The sequence below is a fragment of the Trematomus bernacchii genome, unplaced genomic scaffold, assembly GCF_902827165.1.
Source record: "Trematomus bernacchii unplaced genomic scaffold, fTreBer1.1, whole genome shotgun sequence".
Taxonomy (NCBI): domain Eukaryota; kingdom Metazoa; phylum Chordata; class Actinopteri; order Perciformes; family Nototheniidae; genus Trematomus; species Trematomus bernacchii.
The window spans coordinates 18,132,259-18,150,539 of NW_022988050.1; the positions used below are offsets into that span (position 1 = coordinate 18,132,259).

General features: G+C 41.9%; 2 protein-coding genes across 6 annotated transcripts in view; both read right to left on the reverse strand.

Annotated features, from left to right (window-relative positions):
- On the reverse strand, positions 1–14,808 carry rfng (RFNG O-fucosylpeptide 3-beta-N-acetylglucosaminyltransferase). The gene is made up of 9 exons (XM_034120113.1): positions 14,476–14,808; positions 12,457–12,999; positions 5,195–5,243; positions 4,901–5,003; positions 4,487–4,640; positions 4,260–4,345; positions 2,766–2,931; positions 2,470–2,555; positions 1–700 (listed from the first exon to the last, which is right to left on the reverse strand). The coding sequence occupies exons 2-9, from the start codon at positions 12,931–12,933 to the stop codon at positions 625–627; spliced, it is 1,197 nt and encodes a 398-aa protein (XP_033976004.1). The 5' UTR covers positions 12,934–12,999; positions 14,476–14,808; the 3' UTR covers positions 1–624.
- Positions 14,809–15,664: 856 nt separating this feature from the next.
- The window catches only part of LOC117473353 (V-type proton ATPase 116 kDa subunit a-like), a 53,435-nt gene continuing 50,818 nt past the window's right edge, over positions 15,665–18,281 (reverse strand). For all 5 annotated transcript variants that reach the window (XM_034118910.1, XM_034118913.1, XM_034118912.1 and 2 more), the window contains one exon: positions 15,665–17,257. In XM_034118910.1, the coding sequence (XP_033974801.1) occupies positions 17,164–17,257 (94 nt within the window). In that variant the 3' untranslated portion in view covers positions 15,665–17,163. The remainder of the gene's footprint in view (positions 17,258–18,281) is intronic.

The window sequence follows — 18,281 nt, forward strand, 5'->3', positions numbered from 1 at the left end:
CGCATGCAGAGCTAAAACTACAACCTATGCAAAGACAGAATACATAATGATCATTCATATTTACACTGTAACTACAGACAGTAACAAACAGGAAGTGACAAGGTCAAAGTAGTGCAAAACCATAATGATGGAGCTATTTGGCTGAAAATATCAAGGCATCCAACTGTAACAGTTACAAAAAAAACGTGTGCCTGGCCATGTGGAATATGAAGCTTCTTCAGAGGGCTTCTGTCCTTTCTGTCATATGCAACATCAGTTCAGTTCATGTTTGAGACCAAACCATTATGATAATCTCAATACATCTCAATCAGACTCCTTTAAAAGTACCTCAACAATATTTAATTCTTAAGAAACTAGATTGATTTACATTGACTTTAGGTTCAAATGTCAACAGTATGTGTTAACTCACATTAAAGTCAGTGGTTTGTGGGTGAAGGCCTTTGGTTTCATTGAACACTCCACACCCTCAGATAAAGAGCAGGGGCTCTATATAATACTGCAGAATCCTTCATAGACTGTTACATGAGTTTCAGAACTGTCACATAGATCCAAACATGGCAGAGGGAGGCAGTGGGATACATGTGTAGCAGGAGTCTGTGCTGCAGGATGGAAACACAGAGGCTTTCAGGTTCTGGGGTGATGTTGGAGTTTTGGACACCAGTGAGTATCTGGATACAGAAGGCAGTGCACTGTCTTAAACCTGCAGGAAGAGAAGCAGGGAAAGATTCACTTTTCTCACAAGAGCAAACTTCCAATTAGCACAAAGGCCTTAGTAATATCAGTTTGGGTAAAGGCATTTCTGTGAAGGAAATGAGTATCATTAAGCAATTCACCAGAAATACAAAATATCAAACTGCATTGTGTCTTTTATTCAAATCAGATTTAACAGAAAATAAAAAAATGCATCCAGTAACTCATTAAAGGTGGGGTAGGTAAGTTTGAGAAACCGGCTCGAGATACACTTTTTGTTATATTCCATGGAATGCTCTTAACATCCCGATAGCAATGAATATCTTAAGTGCTTTGACAAAAAATCCATAAAAAAAATGTAATCTGTGGAAGCCGTAGTACTGTAAAAAGCACGACCAATCATTTTAGCCGGCCCGGCTAAAATAACTGGATGGCCTACCTGCCTGTCAGCCTTCCATCTGTGCACAAACTTATCTCGTGCCCTCATTGGTCATGTGCGCGTTCGTGTGTGTTGGAGGAGGGGCTCTGTAAGGAAGTGGCAGATTTTCTCCGGTTGTGTATTTTCAAATTCTAGCGATCTCGAGCCGGTTTCTCAAACTTACCTACCCTACCTTTAAATGAGCTTCCATCCCAATAATAAAATAGTAAGTCATACTAATGAGATAATAAGTCATAATTTTGAATTATGAAATTATTTACAGGATAAACATTTTAATTTTATGTGGCAGAAATGGGCTTCCATACATTAATTCTCCATCTTACACAGAGCGCTGACCTCAGCCTCGTCACACACTCAGACAGGAACTGAAGGCTGGCTGCCATCAGTGACCTCTCTATGCACTGTGGCTGAAATAGAGCAAATCCCCACTGCCAATCTGGTGAAAAGACTTGCCAGGAGAGCAGAGTCTGTTAGAGGAGCTCCTCATAACCACTGTCTCACATGTGACAGGAACATTCAGTCTACATGCTGCAGTTAGGGCTACAATAACCCAAACTAGACAGACTGGTTAGTCATAAACAGCTCTTACAAATATAACAACTGAAGACTGCCTCAGGACAATGCCAGGTCTAACAGTCTAATGAATTAGAACTCATTTTAGTGTATAATAGTATAGTATTGATTATTATTAGTATTTGACCACTACCACTCCCTCATCTCAAAATCAGTTTTTTATAACTTGTTTTTGGTTCGATGCCTGAAATAAGGTCTGTGTTTAACACAAGGTGGAGAGATTTTCATGTTTTGTTCTACGAGTCATAAAATACATCTGCAAAAATCCCACTGTCGATTTGCCCGAAGCTTTTACATTTGATAAAAAAAAGTGTTTGCTAACAAGTGTCTGAAAGGAGACCACTAAACATCATCACGCAGAACATTAGCCGCCTTTAGCTTAGCGGTGTTGATATGCAGCCATGTGACCGTCCTGTAGTTCATTTATAGAACTACTTTCAATATAGCTTTTTTCTTCTGGTGATAGCTTTCAGGCTTCAACAATTATTAAAGTGGTGTAAATATGTAGAGATTATCCTGCTGAACAAACCGTGTAAGTATCTTAAACGTGTGTTTGCCTCAAAGCTTATTTTCTGCAATATTCCAAAACCCAGTGAAAAATCCCATTGCTTTTTGTCGAGGGAGTCCTTGCAATGCTCACCTTCTTGGGTTTGCCTTTAAAAATAGCTAATCTCTGCACCAGTCTATAGAGGTTTAGTTTAAAATGTGCAGTGTGTGGAGGAGCAAAGGGCCATATCATTAATATCAGTCCTTGTTAAAATGCTTACCTTGTGGGGTCTTCCGACAGTGAAAAGCCCCCAACAATGCTGACCACATTCCTTCTGTTCTCAAAGCCTCCGAAGCTAAGAGTCACCTGTTTCAAAACAGAATAAATATACCGTCAACCTAAGTGAAGTGAGCAAACGATAAAAGCTCAGGAAAAACAAGTATTCAATCTTTATATGTCATTCAATAACAATATGTTACAATAAAACATTTTTATTTGATGAAAAGGATGACCGATATTCAGGTGAAGATGCTAGATTTGGCAGAGAAACTTCGATAGAGCGCAGTGTCCACTGACCTGCTCCAGCACGGTGTCGGTGGGCAGCTTCTGCAGGCTCTCCAGGTGTGAGTGGAAGAGGTGTGTGTGTGTCAGCATCACCTCCAGCAGGGCCTCGATGATGTAGCCGATGGTGCAGTCGTCTGGCAGCCGGATCTTCTCTGCTGTGCTGATGAAGTTCCCCAAACTGAAAACGGGACAGAGATCAGTCTGAAACAGTTCACATCACAAGCAGATCATAGAGCATACCTTTTGGCCTTTCATATCCCTGACATGTTTATTTGGGCCAGTGCCGATATGTTCAGAGGTGCTCAGATTATTTACTTAAAGGGGACCTATCTTGCAAAATACACTTTTGTACGTCTTTTATACATGAATATGTGTCCCCGGTGTTCCAGGGAACTCACCAAGTGTCAGAAAACACAACCCTCTCTATTTTCCTCCATACCCAAATCTCTAAAAAAGGGGCTGCAACGGATCTGATAAAAACTGATCCAGATTTGAACACTGTCCTGACGTCAGGACAGTGGCGCTACGGCTATTGGGCCAACTCCACCAATCAGGAGGAGACAGCCACGGCCATTGCCGTTCGAAAGCGCTGGAGACGCTGTAGTACATATGCCAGGCCTGTAGATGGTGCTGATCTCACTGAATCAGCCCTTGCAAAAACAGGGCTACAAAATGTCAAATTGAGCAAAATGAGGCATGGCTAAAATGCATGATCTGTTTGGTATTTTTGAAAAAAAAAAAAGTATAAATATGCCTTATATAGGTATGGTCCTACATTATATTATTCAAATATAGCATGATCGGTCCACTTTAAGGAAAAGTAGCAATACTACGGTGTAAAAAAATACTCAGTTACAAGTACAAGTCCTGCATTTAAAATGTTACTTAAGTATAAGTAAAAAAGTATTAGCAGTGTCGAAAATAAAAGTACTCCTTATGCAAAATGACAATTTTAAGCACAACATTTAAAATAAATATTGGTGCATTCATGTGTTCATCACTTTAATGTTGCACTTGGTATAAGCAGGGTTTATTTGAAATACTTGACGTACTACTGGGTAGCACAACTATAATAACATATAATAATGTGTGTTGATTTAAATATAAAGTAACTGCAAATACATCTGCAAAGTAACTAGTAACTAAATATGTAAAATTAATGTAGTTCAGTAAAAAGTACAACATTTGCTTACAAAATGTGTTAGAGTACAATTATAAAGTAGCAGAATGTGAAAATACTCAAGTAAAGTACCTCCTTTCTTTTGTTAAGTACAGTACTTGTGTAAATGTACTTAGTTACATTACACCACTGGATATGTTACTCTCAACATAACTGTCATTGTTTCTGTCTCCATCAACACCTTCTAGCTTACTGGAGCTCAGGCGAGTCCAGGCACATTCTCTGAGGGTTATCAGAAGAGATTCTTGTAAACATTTTCCTTCTTCAGCTACATGAGAGCTAACACACAGGGCTGTTCATAAACACTCGGTGACTCCATGACCTACCTGGCCCATGGGCTCATTTTCAGTGCCAGGCCTCTGCTGATACAGAAACCTGCTCCACCTGTTGCAAACCAGAACTTAACCGACACCTGAAATGAGACAGAGACAGTCAGCTGTTAGAGGTGGAAGAGGTGGAACAGTTTGAAAGGCAGCATCACACAGTTTTCTCCACATTTTGAAGACTTGATCTGTCTCTTGTGGATCTCCTGATGAAGTGTGAGCAGACTGACCGATCCATCACTCTTGACCCTCTCTGCTGCCTCGATTGGATGGTCCAGACTGGGCCGGCCCAGGTACACATCCTGGCTGTGGTGGTAGGTGGAGAGCAGCTGCAGCAGGCTGGGCAGGATCACGTAGTTATCATCATCCACGTGGCAGAACCACCTGACACACACACACACACACACACACACACACACACACACACACACACACACTTAGATTGGTTAAAATGAAGTGTTATGCTGATTGTCCATATAGGACAAAAGCAACAGTTTATTTTGCAAATCTCTTAACACTGGAAATGGCATTGTAGAACATGGAGAAATGCAAGATAGTGATGCTATCTATCGTACAACAGCAGTTTTTAAGATATTAGAAACAAAAAACCGCTTGTCTGTTCAAATCAGATCACTTTCACTCACTTTTTCTGAGACTCTATGAATTTATCGTACTCCACAGACATCTTGCAGCACAGAGCCTGGCGGGTGTGAGCGGCTGAGCAGTTAGTGTTGATGATGTTCACTCCTGGAGGGGGACAGCAGTTCAGTTACATGCTGCTGTTGACATACAACTGTATATTCCATGTTTGTTTTTTTAATAATTGCCTATGTGTATGTTTTTCATTATTTCAGTACAAGTTGTTGTACACAGTAGACAGACAAAGGTGTTACATGTTGCTCTTATTATTATTATACGAGAACTGTCCGGCTTCCCACCTGTTCTCATGCGGAGCTCCTTGTCTTCACCATCAGTGAAGATGTAGGTCTGAAACACACAAAGACACACCGTTAAACTGATCCATTGTCTTATACTGGGACAATATGAAGTGCTCCATAGTTTGCTTGTAGACACAATAGTGCAAGACACATTCAAAATAAAAGAGAACATTTAATATCACTGGAGTTGTGTCTTTCTGGCTATGGTATCCGTTTCAAAATGTAATACACCCTTCCACAGAGGTTTATGAAAATCGGGGCTGTAGTTTTTCCGTAATCCTGCTGATAAACAAACAAACAGACAATCTCAGCTGAACACATGTGGAAGTTTATTTGTATCTTTTTGTTTTTCTTAAGGTTCTGTTGTGCATAAAACCCAAGTTCAACTAGACAAACATATGACAGAAAGATGAACTGCTACATTGACAGTTTGGACCATTTCATCAATGAGCTTCAATAATGGCGCGTTTCCACTACAGCGCAGAGCCCCCCGGAGAGCTGTGACGTCAGCGGCCCGTCTTTGGTTGCGTTTCCACTTAGCGTAGTACCGGCTAGCGGGTCCTAATTCACAGTTTTTCTGGCCCCATAAAATCGTGGTTCTAGGGCCAGAGACAACGAGGCTGAGTCGGGCTGAGTATGCTAAACTAGAGAGAGCATCGCTGGCAAGGGGGCTACAACTACAACAAGATGGACATATTTGACCGTGATTTAATTGTAATACACGTTTCAAAATGATGCCGAAGTAACAACATACTGATACCGGTTAGTAAAAACCATGAATTAATGCTTTGACAAGTCTGCAGACAGACGGCAGGCGAAAAACCTTTTAAAATGCGTGTTTTCTAAATGGAGATCGGCTAAGCTAACGCAGTATATGCTCCGACCGTCCACACTCACAACAACGGCCTATACAGACATAAATAAACCAGCGACTGTATTCGCCATGACACAGACAGTCTGTGGTTTGTACTTGTTTAACTTTTGTCTAGTTTCTGAACATATATGAGGAGCTGTGAGCTCTGAGTGCTAACAGCTAACGGCTGTGTTGTTTTTCTGGGGTGCTCATTGAAGATGACGTCACGGCTCCGCCTACACTGCGTTACTATAGATCAGGGCTTCTCAAACTCCGGACTAAGGTCCGGATCCGGACCGAACTGCAAATCAATCCGGACCGAACCCTGTGTCCCATTATAAAAAAAAAAAAAAAATTCTGATTCTGATAAATTCATGTACATCATGTACGCGCGCAGGGGCGTCGCCTGGACCTGAAAACATTCGGGGCTTAGCCCACAGTGGCGGCGGCACTACAGTGGCATTTTTTTACTGCAACACTCCCCACACGCACACACACAGTACACCCGCGACTGTTACAATGAAGGCTCGATAATCAGCTCACGGCATATAGGCAGGGGTAAAGTGGTATTTTTTATGAGTGGGGGGCTCACCTCCTCAAGGGTGGTCTGGGGGGCTCACCTCCTCAAGGGTGGTCCGGGGGGATGCTCCCCCGGGAAGATTTTTTTTTAAATATTGAAGTTAAATGCATCAATCTGGCGCACTTTGAGAGCAAAATGAAGAGATCTATGGATACCTCTCTCAACACCCATATGAAGCAGAACTGTAAACAGATGTACTTTTTCTTTATGGATATTTTACTAATCACTCCCCTTTTAAACTCTATTCTTGTTTTACTGCCATATAGTATTTCATAACTGTTTTTCCTTTATTCTCTTATTTTTTTTATAACTATAATGATCATATGAAGGTGTGCCGCGGAAATAATCTTTTGAATAATTTGTGACCAAACCATTTGAGACCCACTGAGATAACTTAGACTAAAGTTAAGTATCTAAACACTCATAGAGTCCTTTAGCTCACCTGAGTCTCTCAGTCTGAGAGGAGAGGACTCTCCTCCAGCTTCTTGTGGAACAAACAGCTCCTTATGTCCGTTAGTGCAGCTAGCTAACCAGATGCTAACAACACGGTCCCTGCTGGCACCGGTCCCTCCCTCCCCCTCTCTCTCTCTCTATCACACTAAATGCGCTATTGCCACACACACACAGAGCCGAGCTTGAATGACACAAGCACACATTTATTTCCATGCAACTCTCTGATTGGTCTGGTGTCATGCCTCTGTTGCATTCACTGAACACGGGAAATTACAGTGCTGCCGTCCTCTCTTGTGTCATGATGAGGTTCACGTAAAGCACGGTTAATGTATTATATTATTGAGGGAGAATTGTCCGGGGCTACAGAAAAAACATTCGGGGCTAAAGCCCCGGAGGCCCAGGCCAGGCGACGCCACTGTACGCGCGTCTTGTGTCTGACGCGTTGTGAGAATGAACGTGCATATATATTTACTTGTGTGCGCGAGCGTGACACGCATAGCAGACAGCAAGTTAACCGCAAGTTTACCTTGACATACTGTATGTACAGTATGTATTGAATGTGTGCGTGTATACAGGGGCGCCGTTTACCGACAGGCAAGTGCTTGGACCAGAAGGGGGCCCCCAAAGAAGGTAGATTAAGAAGGTCCACAGCAACGACAACATGAAACACCCTTTAATTTACTGCAACGACATGTCGGGAAACCCCCTCAAGGGGGCCCCATGCATCGGGCGCCAAGAAACTGCTTCTTAATTTTTGTTTCGGTTCTCCGCTGGGGGGGGGGGGGGGGCGTTGATCCGGACCAGTGACCTTTTATAAAGTTCACAACTGGACCTTTAATAAAAAAGTTTGAGTACCCCTGCTATAGATACTACCCCAGTTTCTAAACTGTAATAGAAATGCGCCATAAAGTGAGCCAGTCCTAACGAGGCCTAACAAAACCGTACTAAGTCGAGCGAGGCCTGCGGTGGAAATGCGCCATAATACCACTCAATAGTGAAATGTAGTACACAGACCTCTGTATGGCTCTGCTCTGCATTGGCTTCCAATATTTGGAAGAAGCTTCCAGAACACCCGAGGTATGCCCCGACCTTTCTGTTTACTGCTGCATTATAATATAATGCTTCTGCACCTCTCCAAGAATCTACTGCTTTCCCAATGTTGACTCCCTTCATTCTGTTTTATGAATTGTATTGCTTAATTTGTTTACGTGTCTTACTCCCTATGTAAAGCCTTTGTGTCTGAAACGTGCTACACCCTTACAGAGTGAGCAGACAGAGAGAGGCCTCTCAGACCGTGCAGACTGGCTTTGACCCCCCCTCACCTTCTAATGACACACTCAAGAGGCTTGTTGAACTTGACCTTGGGCTTCTAATAAATAACCATCATCCATGTCTTTATGTGGTGACATCTTCTGGAAGAGCCACACTAACAGATTTACATTACAGCCGCTTTTAATTTTACAAGCAGCTATAATCACAGGGGGAAGACTTTACTGACCTGAGGGCAGTAAAATAAAAGGGCTACAGGCCCAGCAGTACATGTTAGTTACAGTTGACAGCTAACAGAGAGCAGACTCACAGTGGAGCTGTTCATACTGCAGCACACACTCTTCTCTCTGACATGTATGGGTGAAGTGAGGCAGAGTGCTGCTGAACCTCCTTCCCTCCACACTGAGGCTCTTTGTGCAGGGACTTACTAACTGATTTTAATAGCTCTCAATACAGAGCTGCTCACTGTGCTTTCTGTCATCTGTATGGACCATATAATAGAACCATCCTTTGGGCAGCTGAGCGGAAATGGTGGAAATCCAAACACCCTGATAACCTCCTAACCTATCAGGCTCTCCTCTCCTCTTTCTCTTCTTCGATCTCTCAGGCAAAAATCACTTTCTTTCAAGATAAGATCCATTCTTCCTATTCCAATCCCAAAAAACGATTCTCTATCTTCTCCACCCTCCTTGACCCCCCCCCCCCCATCCCTCCTCCCTCCTCCAAGCGACTTTGTTAACTACTTTGAAAAAAAGGTTGATGATATTCGTTCTTCATTTTCCGACTCACCATTACTCACCACTGGGTCACCTGACCCACCTTTCACCCACACACTAACCTCTTTTTCCCCTCTCTCTCCAAGTGAGGTTCTTACCCTCATTACCTCTGCCCGTCCTACCACCTGTCCTCTGGACCCTATCCCCTCAAACCTCCTTCAGACTATCGCTCCTGATATTCTACCGTTTCTCACCCATTTCATCAACACTTCTCTAACTTCTGGTCACTTTCCAAACAGTCTCAAGGAGGCCAGAGTAAACCTTCTCCTAAAGAAACCCACTCTCAACCCGTCTGATGTTATAAACTACAGGCCTGTCTCTCTCCTCCCGTTCCTGTCTAAAACACTTGAACGCTTACTTTAAACAACTCGCCTGTTATCTCCATCAGAACAACCTTCTGGATCCGCACCAGTCTGGTTTCAAGGCAGGTCACTCCACAGAAACTGCTCTCCTTGCTGTCTCTGAGGAACTACACACTGCTAAGCAGTCTCCCTCTCCTCTGTCATCATCCTTCTGGACCTGTCTGCTGCATTCGACACGGTGAATCATCAGATCCTCCTTCGCACTCTCCAAGAACTTGGAGTTTCAGGCACTGCACTTTCCCTCCTCACCTCATACCTCAAAGACCGCACCTACAGGGTAACTTGGAGAGGGTCAGAGTCCGACCCTTGTCAATTATCTACAGGGGTCCCTCAGGGCTCTGTTCTTGGTCCCCTCCTCTTCTCTCTGTACACAAACTCGCTCTGATCAGTCATTAGCCCGCATGGTTTTTCATACCACTGCTAAGCTGACGACACCCAATTAATTCTGTCCTTTCCCCGCTCAGAGACCCAGGTTGTCGCACGCATCTCTGCTTGTCTAGCTGACATCTCTCAGTGGATGTCTGCTCGCCACCCTCAAGCTCAACCTTGACAAGACTGAACTGCTTTTTTAAACCATACACCCCAGCACGTGCACTCCGCTCTGCATCAGCCAAACGGCCACACATCTTCCGGCGCAGTCTGAAAACTCATCTCTTTCGACTCCACTTCGAGCAATAACAAAAAAAACTCACTAAGCACTTACATACTAATAAAGGACTGGCTTATCTAAAGCCAGTTGAGTAGCACTTGAAATGGTTTGGCTCTATGAAACCTGATGTACTTATATGATTCTGTTTTCTTCAAGTTTGTATCTTCTTGGTCGAATGCACTTATTGTAAGTCGCTTTGGATAAAAGCGTCAGCTAAATGAAATGTAATGTAATGTATGGAGTACTTAGGACTACCAAAGCCAAAAAGTATTTATTCACATTCGACTTAGCGTTTGTTCAGAGACTTGAAGCATTAAAACTAGCCTGTCAATCGTCAGGTTTCCACACAAATATATCGCAAATTTGAATCAAAATTCGAGAAAATCTGCTAAAGAGAATGAATGCTTATCAAATTCCCAAACGTTATGTGGTTATTATGAGTTAGTTATGGACATATAAAGCAGAGGGTGTCAACTCTCCAGTCAGAGAACCAGCAATCCGTTGCAGAAGAAGAGGGCACAACAAGATGACTTCATTTAAACAGCGCCAGTCTACCCTCAAACAACTCAAACTCTATAACTGAGGAAACTGGAATTAAAAATGACATTTGTGTTAGTTTCATGTATTAAAGTGAGGAGTTACATCAGAACTGTGTGGAGTGATGAGGAGAGTATTATTTGTTAAGTCACATGCTTCATGAACGCATCCTTATTCATTTAGTCTGTTTTAATTTCACTGTTGCATTTTGCTTAAATACGATAATACTTGAGTGTCAGATCAAGTCTGAGATTGTTCTTGCATCACTGCAGCTTCATTAGCACATCGACCAGGAATTGCAGAACATTCTGTTGGCACAGCTACTTATAAACAACTTGGTTAAATAGATAGTGATTCTGACCCAAGGCAGATGAGGGTAGAGTAAAGATTTATGGTCTTATAAATGTCCTGTGGTTCCACTAAATATCAAACTAACGACATCACAGATGAATCTCTGAATGTGACAAGGCAACACCCTGAACACCAGCAGACCACAGACACAGGGTGTTCACAGGCCTCCGTCAGATCCATCAGCCCTGACAGCCTGTAAACTGCAGAGCTGCTGATGGTGGTGCTGGAGCCCTGCTGCTCCGTCACCACCATCCACTCTGTGCTGCAGGAATGTGCTTATTTATTCAAAGATGTGTTCAGAATTTGATGCAAGTACTTTAAGTTAAGTAATACGCCAGTGTGAAAATACAAAAGCAACATCTGGCCTCAGTGTTTTCAGGTTGTTTTTATAAAGCTCTCTGAACAGATACATTGATAATGAATCATTATTATTAGTTGCAGCTCTACAAACGTCACCACTTCCCATAAGATCCTATAGTTCTCATGCAAGCATTGTTTTACAGATTGTGAGCTGCATGAATATGTGTCCGAATGTTATGACCTGTTGTCAGTATGCAGCGGACATCTTTAATAAACTCATGAGTTATTGTACAGGGCCCACCCCCGGCAGCCATATTGGATGGTTCAGCTCTTGTGTAACAGGCATTATGGAGAGTGCTTGTATTGCTTAACTACCACAGCAGTTAGCAAATGGATTTGGGGTTTTGGACTCTGAGCTGCATATAAATGAGATTTATTTTGGGAAATGATGCCAAGTTGTATACTTGCAAAGCCCAGTATTCAGGGGGATACACTTCCGTGTCAATCTGTTACGTCATTTAGGCCCAAAGAAACGTTTTCCTATTGGCTTACATTGGGAAAGAGATGTCACTGCGAAAATGGAAGCACGCAAGACTTTGGTACTCATTTCTGAACCACTCTACGGATGTGAAAGACAATTCTGTGTTGATAAGTCGCAGACCAACGTTCATATGAATAAACGAGGCCCCGTCTGCAACGCTGTGTTCAGTTCACTTTATCCATCCATGACTCAGGGCTGCAACTACAGATAGAGGTGTGATTACATCATCACAATGTGTCTCTGTGCCATGTTCTCCAATCAAACACCTAAGTCATGCAATTTGCTTCATTTGAAAACCCTAAAAGAAAAGTCAATCTACTATTTCACAGCGCTGCCAGAAAACGTTATATGTAATAGAATATGCTGGAAGCACCTCAAATCTCAGCACTCATTAAAGAAGTTGACATGCTGATGAAAACAAATTATTAGTCTTTTGTGAAAGTCTGTTTCCACTCCAATAGTGTAACAGCGCTGCACTCCATTGTTGGAATTCAGTAGGGCTGGGAAATAATTCAATATGATCATCATCTTTCAATGGAATCATATTGTGATGAACTGATATATGGAGAAGAATAAAGAAGCCCTCCTCACCTGTTCTTTAGCTCGGGAAACCCAGGTCTGGATCAGCAGCTCCAGTCTGGACTTGTGGTACTTCCTGGTAGTCTTTACTGCAATAAAAATGTCCTTTAACTCCAACAGGTCCCGTGGTCTGGACCCTGAAACTCTACCACCCTTTCCCCCAGGGAGCGCTCCTTTTTTGGAGTCCGTCCCTCTTTTGGGACTGTGGATCTCATGTGTGATCCCTTTAGTCTGGATGGGTCTGCCCCACCCTGCCGAGTCAGTCTCCTCTGAGTGTTCAGACCCTCCTGGAGCCCGGAGGCGGTGGTCCTCCGGAGCGGGGCGGACTTGGGGCCGGGGCTGAGGCAGGTCCAGCTGGCGGGCCTGGGGCTGGAGGGCCGGGATGAGCAGGAGCAGGAGGCCGCAGAACGCCAGGGAGAACAGGAAGCAGAACTTGCTGACACCCACTGAGGCTATATGCATCCTGACTGGCCGATGGAGCGTCTTCATCAGCCTCCAGGGCTGCAGCCACTGCCGACACCACCCTGACCCATCCTCACACCGTCAGGAGGAAGCCTGCACAGGGACAAGGGGAAGATACAAGTATTAAAGAGGCATATTCACACTCTTAAGATTCAATGAGACAAGACTTCAGCAGACACAAGCTGCATTCAGCAGTGGACCGGGTACTCAGAACCTTTGCTGAAGTAAAAGTAGTAATACCACAGTGTAGAGATACAAAAAATGTAATAATTTGAAAATGGGTATAAACTCTGCTTTACAGAGCTATTTTAAACAGCTAGGGTTCAATCAATCAATTACATTACATTTCATTTAGCTGGCGCTTTTATCCAAAGCGACTTACAATTACCAATTACAGGGACATTCTCCCTGGAGTAACTAAGGGCTAAGTGCCTTACTCAAGTGCACACTAGTGGTGGTGTTCCTGGCGGGATTTGTACTCACAACCTTTCGATCTTCAGCCCACCTCACTATCCATTAGACCACCACTATCCCTACATCAATTTAAATACTAATCCAAAGACAGAAAATTGGTATAAAAATAATATACAGATTATTCAAAAAACAATAATATTTGTTAGTTAAAGTTCCACAAACCCCACCACTGTGCATATGATCATAAAAATAAAGCTTGCAGAAGCATTGTTTATGCAGAAATATATATATTTTTGAATTGTAATGTTTTGGTGAAAATGCATGTGTTAAGGGTTTTATTGAGCATATGACTGGATACATGAGATTTACTCGTGAAAATCCTGTTTACTTTAGAAATTCATAAAGAAATCTCAGTTTTGGAGATAATTGCCTAAATGATGAGGAAAAGGTTTTCAAAATGAACATGCATACTGTGGACAAGCTTCAACATTAGTACATTCTAACCAGGACACGTATGGATAGAAACAGCAGATTTAAAATAATCACAGTCAAAGTTTGCCTAAAGGGCAAATGTACCATTGACACCTCTTCATAAAGACTACAAGCTGAAAATGCACAAACAATTATTTCCACCACACCTAACAGGTTTTAAAGGGCACAGTGTAGCCTCCTGCTTCCACTGAGAGTCCAGCAGCAGCCATGCTTTACTCTGGTTAATGCCAACACTGGAGCTAGCTCTGGTAACCTGCGAGTCAAACAGGTTGAAACTATGGCAAAGTGGTTTGAAGAGTCAAAACGACACAAGGTTGAATTCGGCATAAGTATATTTCCCCAACTATTGCTCATGTTTATAACATGTAGCCTACGTTTACATGTGGTGATGCTTTACGTTACACTTGCATTGAAGTATGTTAATACAAAACCATTTTGTAAATACATTCGTTTTTAAATATATATGCCGATTGATGATTAACATATATAATGTCGAAGATTAGTATAGTTCTATTTATATACGGTCAAACCTCTTGTCCCACTGTTCCCAAAAGTCAGCATGTAACCACCGCTCCTTAATGGAAGGATTTTAAAGTGGAGTTCGGCTTGGAAGAAAAAAACAGCTTTAAAAGAAAAACATTCGCACCTCACAGCAGCACTTACCATGAAATATCAGAAGACACATTTGACGTATTTTTCCCTGAATGGCGAGGACGAAAGCATTGGCTTTACTGAAACACAACCAGCTAACTGGAAAAACGGTTGTGAAGATGTTGAATGATAACCTAAATGCAACCGGATCCACTGCTGGGCTCGCTGCTCCTTTTTGTTCCAAAGTGACTTTAAATAAAACTACACCAGTTTAGTAGGTCCTCTTCTGCCTTTTTTGGTGTCAGAAAGTTATAAAGAAGACCTTAGACCAGCACAAAGTTACTTTCTCTGCCAGCCCGTCTACTTCTAGTAAACCAAACATTCCTCAAACCACTAAACTCTTGTCGGAAAACTAAACCAACGATAATAACTATGCGTTTCCGGTTTTTCAAAAATAAAATAAGGCTAAAAAGCGGCGTTTGATTGATTGATTGAAAAGTTTATTAACAGCTTGTATATTGGGTACAGTACAGTACAGCTCAAAACATACAATTGTTAAGGGGATGCAGACCAGAGAAAGACTTTCGTCTTGTTTACATCAGGGTCCCCCATTTCCAATTCATCATACAATTGAGGGAAGGAAGAGGGGTGTTTTGATCAAATATCTGAGTCCGATTAAAACATTTCCATCGTTATTATCGTTGTAAAGGTGTAACTGCATAACAAAAACAATAAGACCGATTGAAATATCTTGTAATTTCAGTCGAAAGCAGTAGTATGCTTTTATTCTGACAATGTCCGGTATTGACTGAGCTAACTGTGGTGAGCTTGACGCAGCTTCCACTCCGCTCTGTGATTGCTGTTTGTTTCTCAGTTGCACTCAGCGCCCTCTGCCGGCCGTGATGACGCAGTGCTTCAGTAGCAGTCCACCCTGTATGTTCACCATGCGATTATGACATACAGCAGGTATCACATAACAATGTTCAGTTCTCTTCACAACTCTTAAAGAAAACCGTTTTTAGATTATTCAAAAAGCTTGCAAGCAGGACCAAATGAATAGCTCAATGAATGAAGCCTGAATTCTGTTTTTGCAGGTCTCAGTGGAGATTGTGTCCAAAATTATTGTTATGTGTGATGCATTGTTGCACTTTTGGAAACTATCAATTTAATACAAACCAAAACAGTTAAGCAGTTGAATTGTACCTCTTTGCCTAGATAGATAGATAAATAAATAAATAAATAAAAAACACAGGACACAAGATGAATCCCCAGGTCTGTTTATTATTGATCACAAACACTTCCACATCACTGTCACTGACCAACATCAGTTGCATGTGTCGTTGCAATGTAAATACATTAAAACATTTAATGTAAACACTTTAAAAGTAATCATAACATAAGGAAAATGGAAAACACTGTCATTAGACTAACTTGATTGCTGCTATGATTCTAATGTGCCTCAGTTTGAACAGAATAGAGATGTTGGCCTTTATATCATTTGTTCAAAGTATTGCACACTGTCCTTTAAAAAAAAGCTCAGATATGTTTGAAAAGTATTGTACATTTAAAAAACAATAGATGAAAGAAGTTGTGTCACAAGTCTTTGATAATATCGTCGTAACGTTTCTAAAGCAACTGGTAGTCATTCCGAATAATTCCCTTTTGTCTAAATGCATGACTTCAGTTCTTCCACTGGTTTACAACACCAATAACACAGAATGAGCAGAGGGACGTGGCAGATCATCAGAGGACACCCTGTCTTCATCTCATCAAAGACATTCCTGATCTTCTGCCAATATAACACTAATGGTAAAAGCAACACATATATCTGATCCATACTATGATTCTATAAAGTTGGGGTTATATGGGTGTCTTTTTACGACATTTCATGGCAAAAACCCCACTTGAGTGTTGAGCTATGTCATCATTTTGGCCACACAACATGGGCAGCACATTATTGAATGATACCAGTTTATAGGACTTGACTGTCATTTGTAGTTATTACTCAGATTAGAAAAACTGCACCTCAAATATGAAGCAAAATGTTGGCTTATAAACTTAATAATGCAGTTTTTATTTCTCTCTCAAATACCTTTCATCTGACCTTTAGTGTTTAGACAGACCTTCCACCTTGTGTTATTCTTATATTCATTGTTATTCCCATGGACTGTCTGATAATTTGTCATTTTTTGGACAGAGCAACACTCAAACTTCAAGTTTACCACTGGATTTTCTACAATGGTGGTAAGTAGATTATCTGAATTCAGATGAGTAAAAGCTGGACTTCCAGTCATTTTCAGAAGATTCATCTTTATAGGGTTTTTCCACTGCCTCACCATCCCAAGCTGTACATGCAGTATGCGTTGGGTACCGTCACAAAACACAGGTTAGAAGTATTTTACCACTCTGAGAAAACCTGCTCCATCAAAACTGTGGTGCAGTTTGACAGGATTTGACAGCAGAGGTTCAGTGGTATAGATGTTGGCAGAGGAGATGTTGTTACTGCGAGGTGAACAGACTGAAAGCTGGGAACAGTGAGGGTACTGTGCCCCAGCAATAGACGCTCCTGTATGGGTACAGCCTGGCACATGTGCGCTGGAAAAACCCTTCACAAGGACCACACTATAGCTCACACACAATAACAGTTTCACAAATGACCACTAGAGTGTGACAGCGGACTGCACTTTGGTTCATGCACACAAAACACATACACAGAGGAGGAGGGGTGGGGGGGATTCTGCTGGCTCATGCTGAGGCCGGTCACTCGTCAAACCGTCCCTCCAGGATGCTCTCGAAGGAGAAGGGAAAAAACTTGAAGCCTTGGCCGCAGTAGAACTTGTTCTGGAACTCCACCCTGAGAAAGGAGGAGAAGATGGGTGGTGAGAATTGGGGTTTAATAAGAGTGATTAAACCATATTTACTATGGCTTATAACCAGAAACAGGTTTACAATATATCATTTTTATCATAAAATATACTGTAAAAAATAAATGTCTCAACTGTGAATTTAAGGAGCATACCATAACCCTTTTTACTATAAAGTTTGACTGTCAATGCACAGAGTTTTTTTACAGTGAGAAGTGAAAAGATATCATGTGTTATTAGACAACTCCCTGCAGTGATCAGGATAGTGGTGTCCCTCACACACCTGTCCATCAAGCATATTACCTATCTGCTAAATATAGTTCAATTGTTCGATGAACTTGTGAAACTATATAAAAATGTGATATGATGGATATATTTGGATGTATCATATTGCTTTGTAGACATATCAATTCCATATTGCCAAATGTTGGATCATGGCCAATGCTCTCGAATGTCAACAACTTCAATCTAAAACCCACAGATTGTTTCTAAATTGCAGAAGCTAGCTTAGCGATCCTACAAGATCTACATTCAAGGAGATGTCAGGATTATTACCAGCCATGACAGCAGCTCTGGTATTGTTTCAGCTCATGAGTCTATGTCAATATGACAAAATGTGCTCCTGGAGACACAGTTCGGAGCACAATGAAGTCCAGATGGAATTGGTCAGACCAATGGATCCTCACTTAATGTAATGTGTGGTGTGCACCAATAATGCCAGCCCTGAACAAATCTGGGAAGGTGCATATACATTCTGATTTCATTGCTTCGAGCAGCTTCTGGCAGTGCTTGCCTTTTGTAGCGCTCTGGAGAATTCCAAAGTAAATTGAAAGAGACACTTAATGGGGGGTCAGTGGTTTACATGGATGATTTGAAGGTATGGCGGAGCACTATATTTGTCTGTAAAAACAGACTCAATCCTCTGGACTAAAGCTTAACAGAGAAAAATGCAGAGACAGAGACAGCTTCACTCCTGGGACAGGTGATCAAAGGAGTGAGGGCTGAGAAGTAAAT

Excerpts from the sequence above, each read along its gene's own strand:
- rfng (XM_034120113.1), bottom strand. The coding sequence starts at position 12,933 with ATGAAGACGCTCCATCGGCCAGTCAGGATGCATATAGCCTCAGTGGGT. Across the intron at positions 5,244-12,456 it reads TTTCCCGAGCTAAAGAACAG|ACCTACATCTTCACTGATGG; the intron begins GTGAGGAGGGCT and ends TGTGTGTTTCAG. Across the intron at positions 5,004-5,194 it reads GGAGCTCCGCATGAGAACAG|GAGTGAACATCATCAACACT; the intron begins GTGGGAAGCCGG and ends GTCCCCCTCCAG.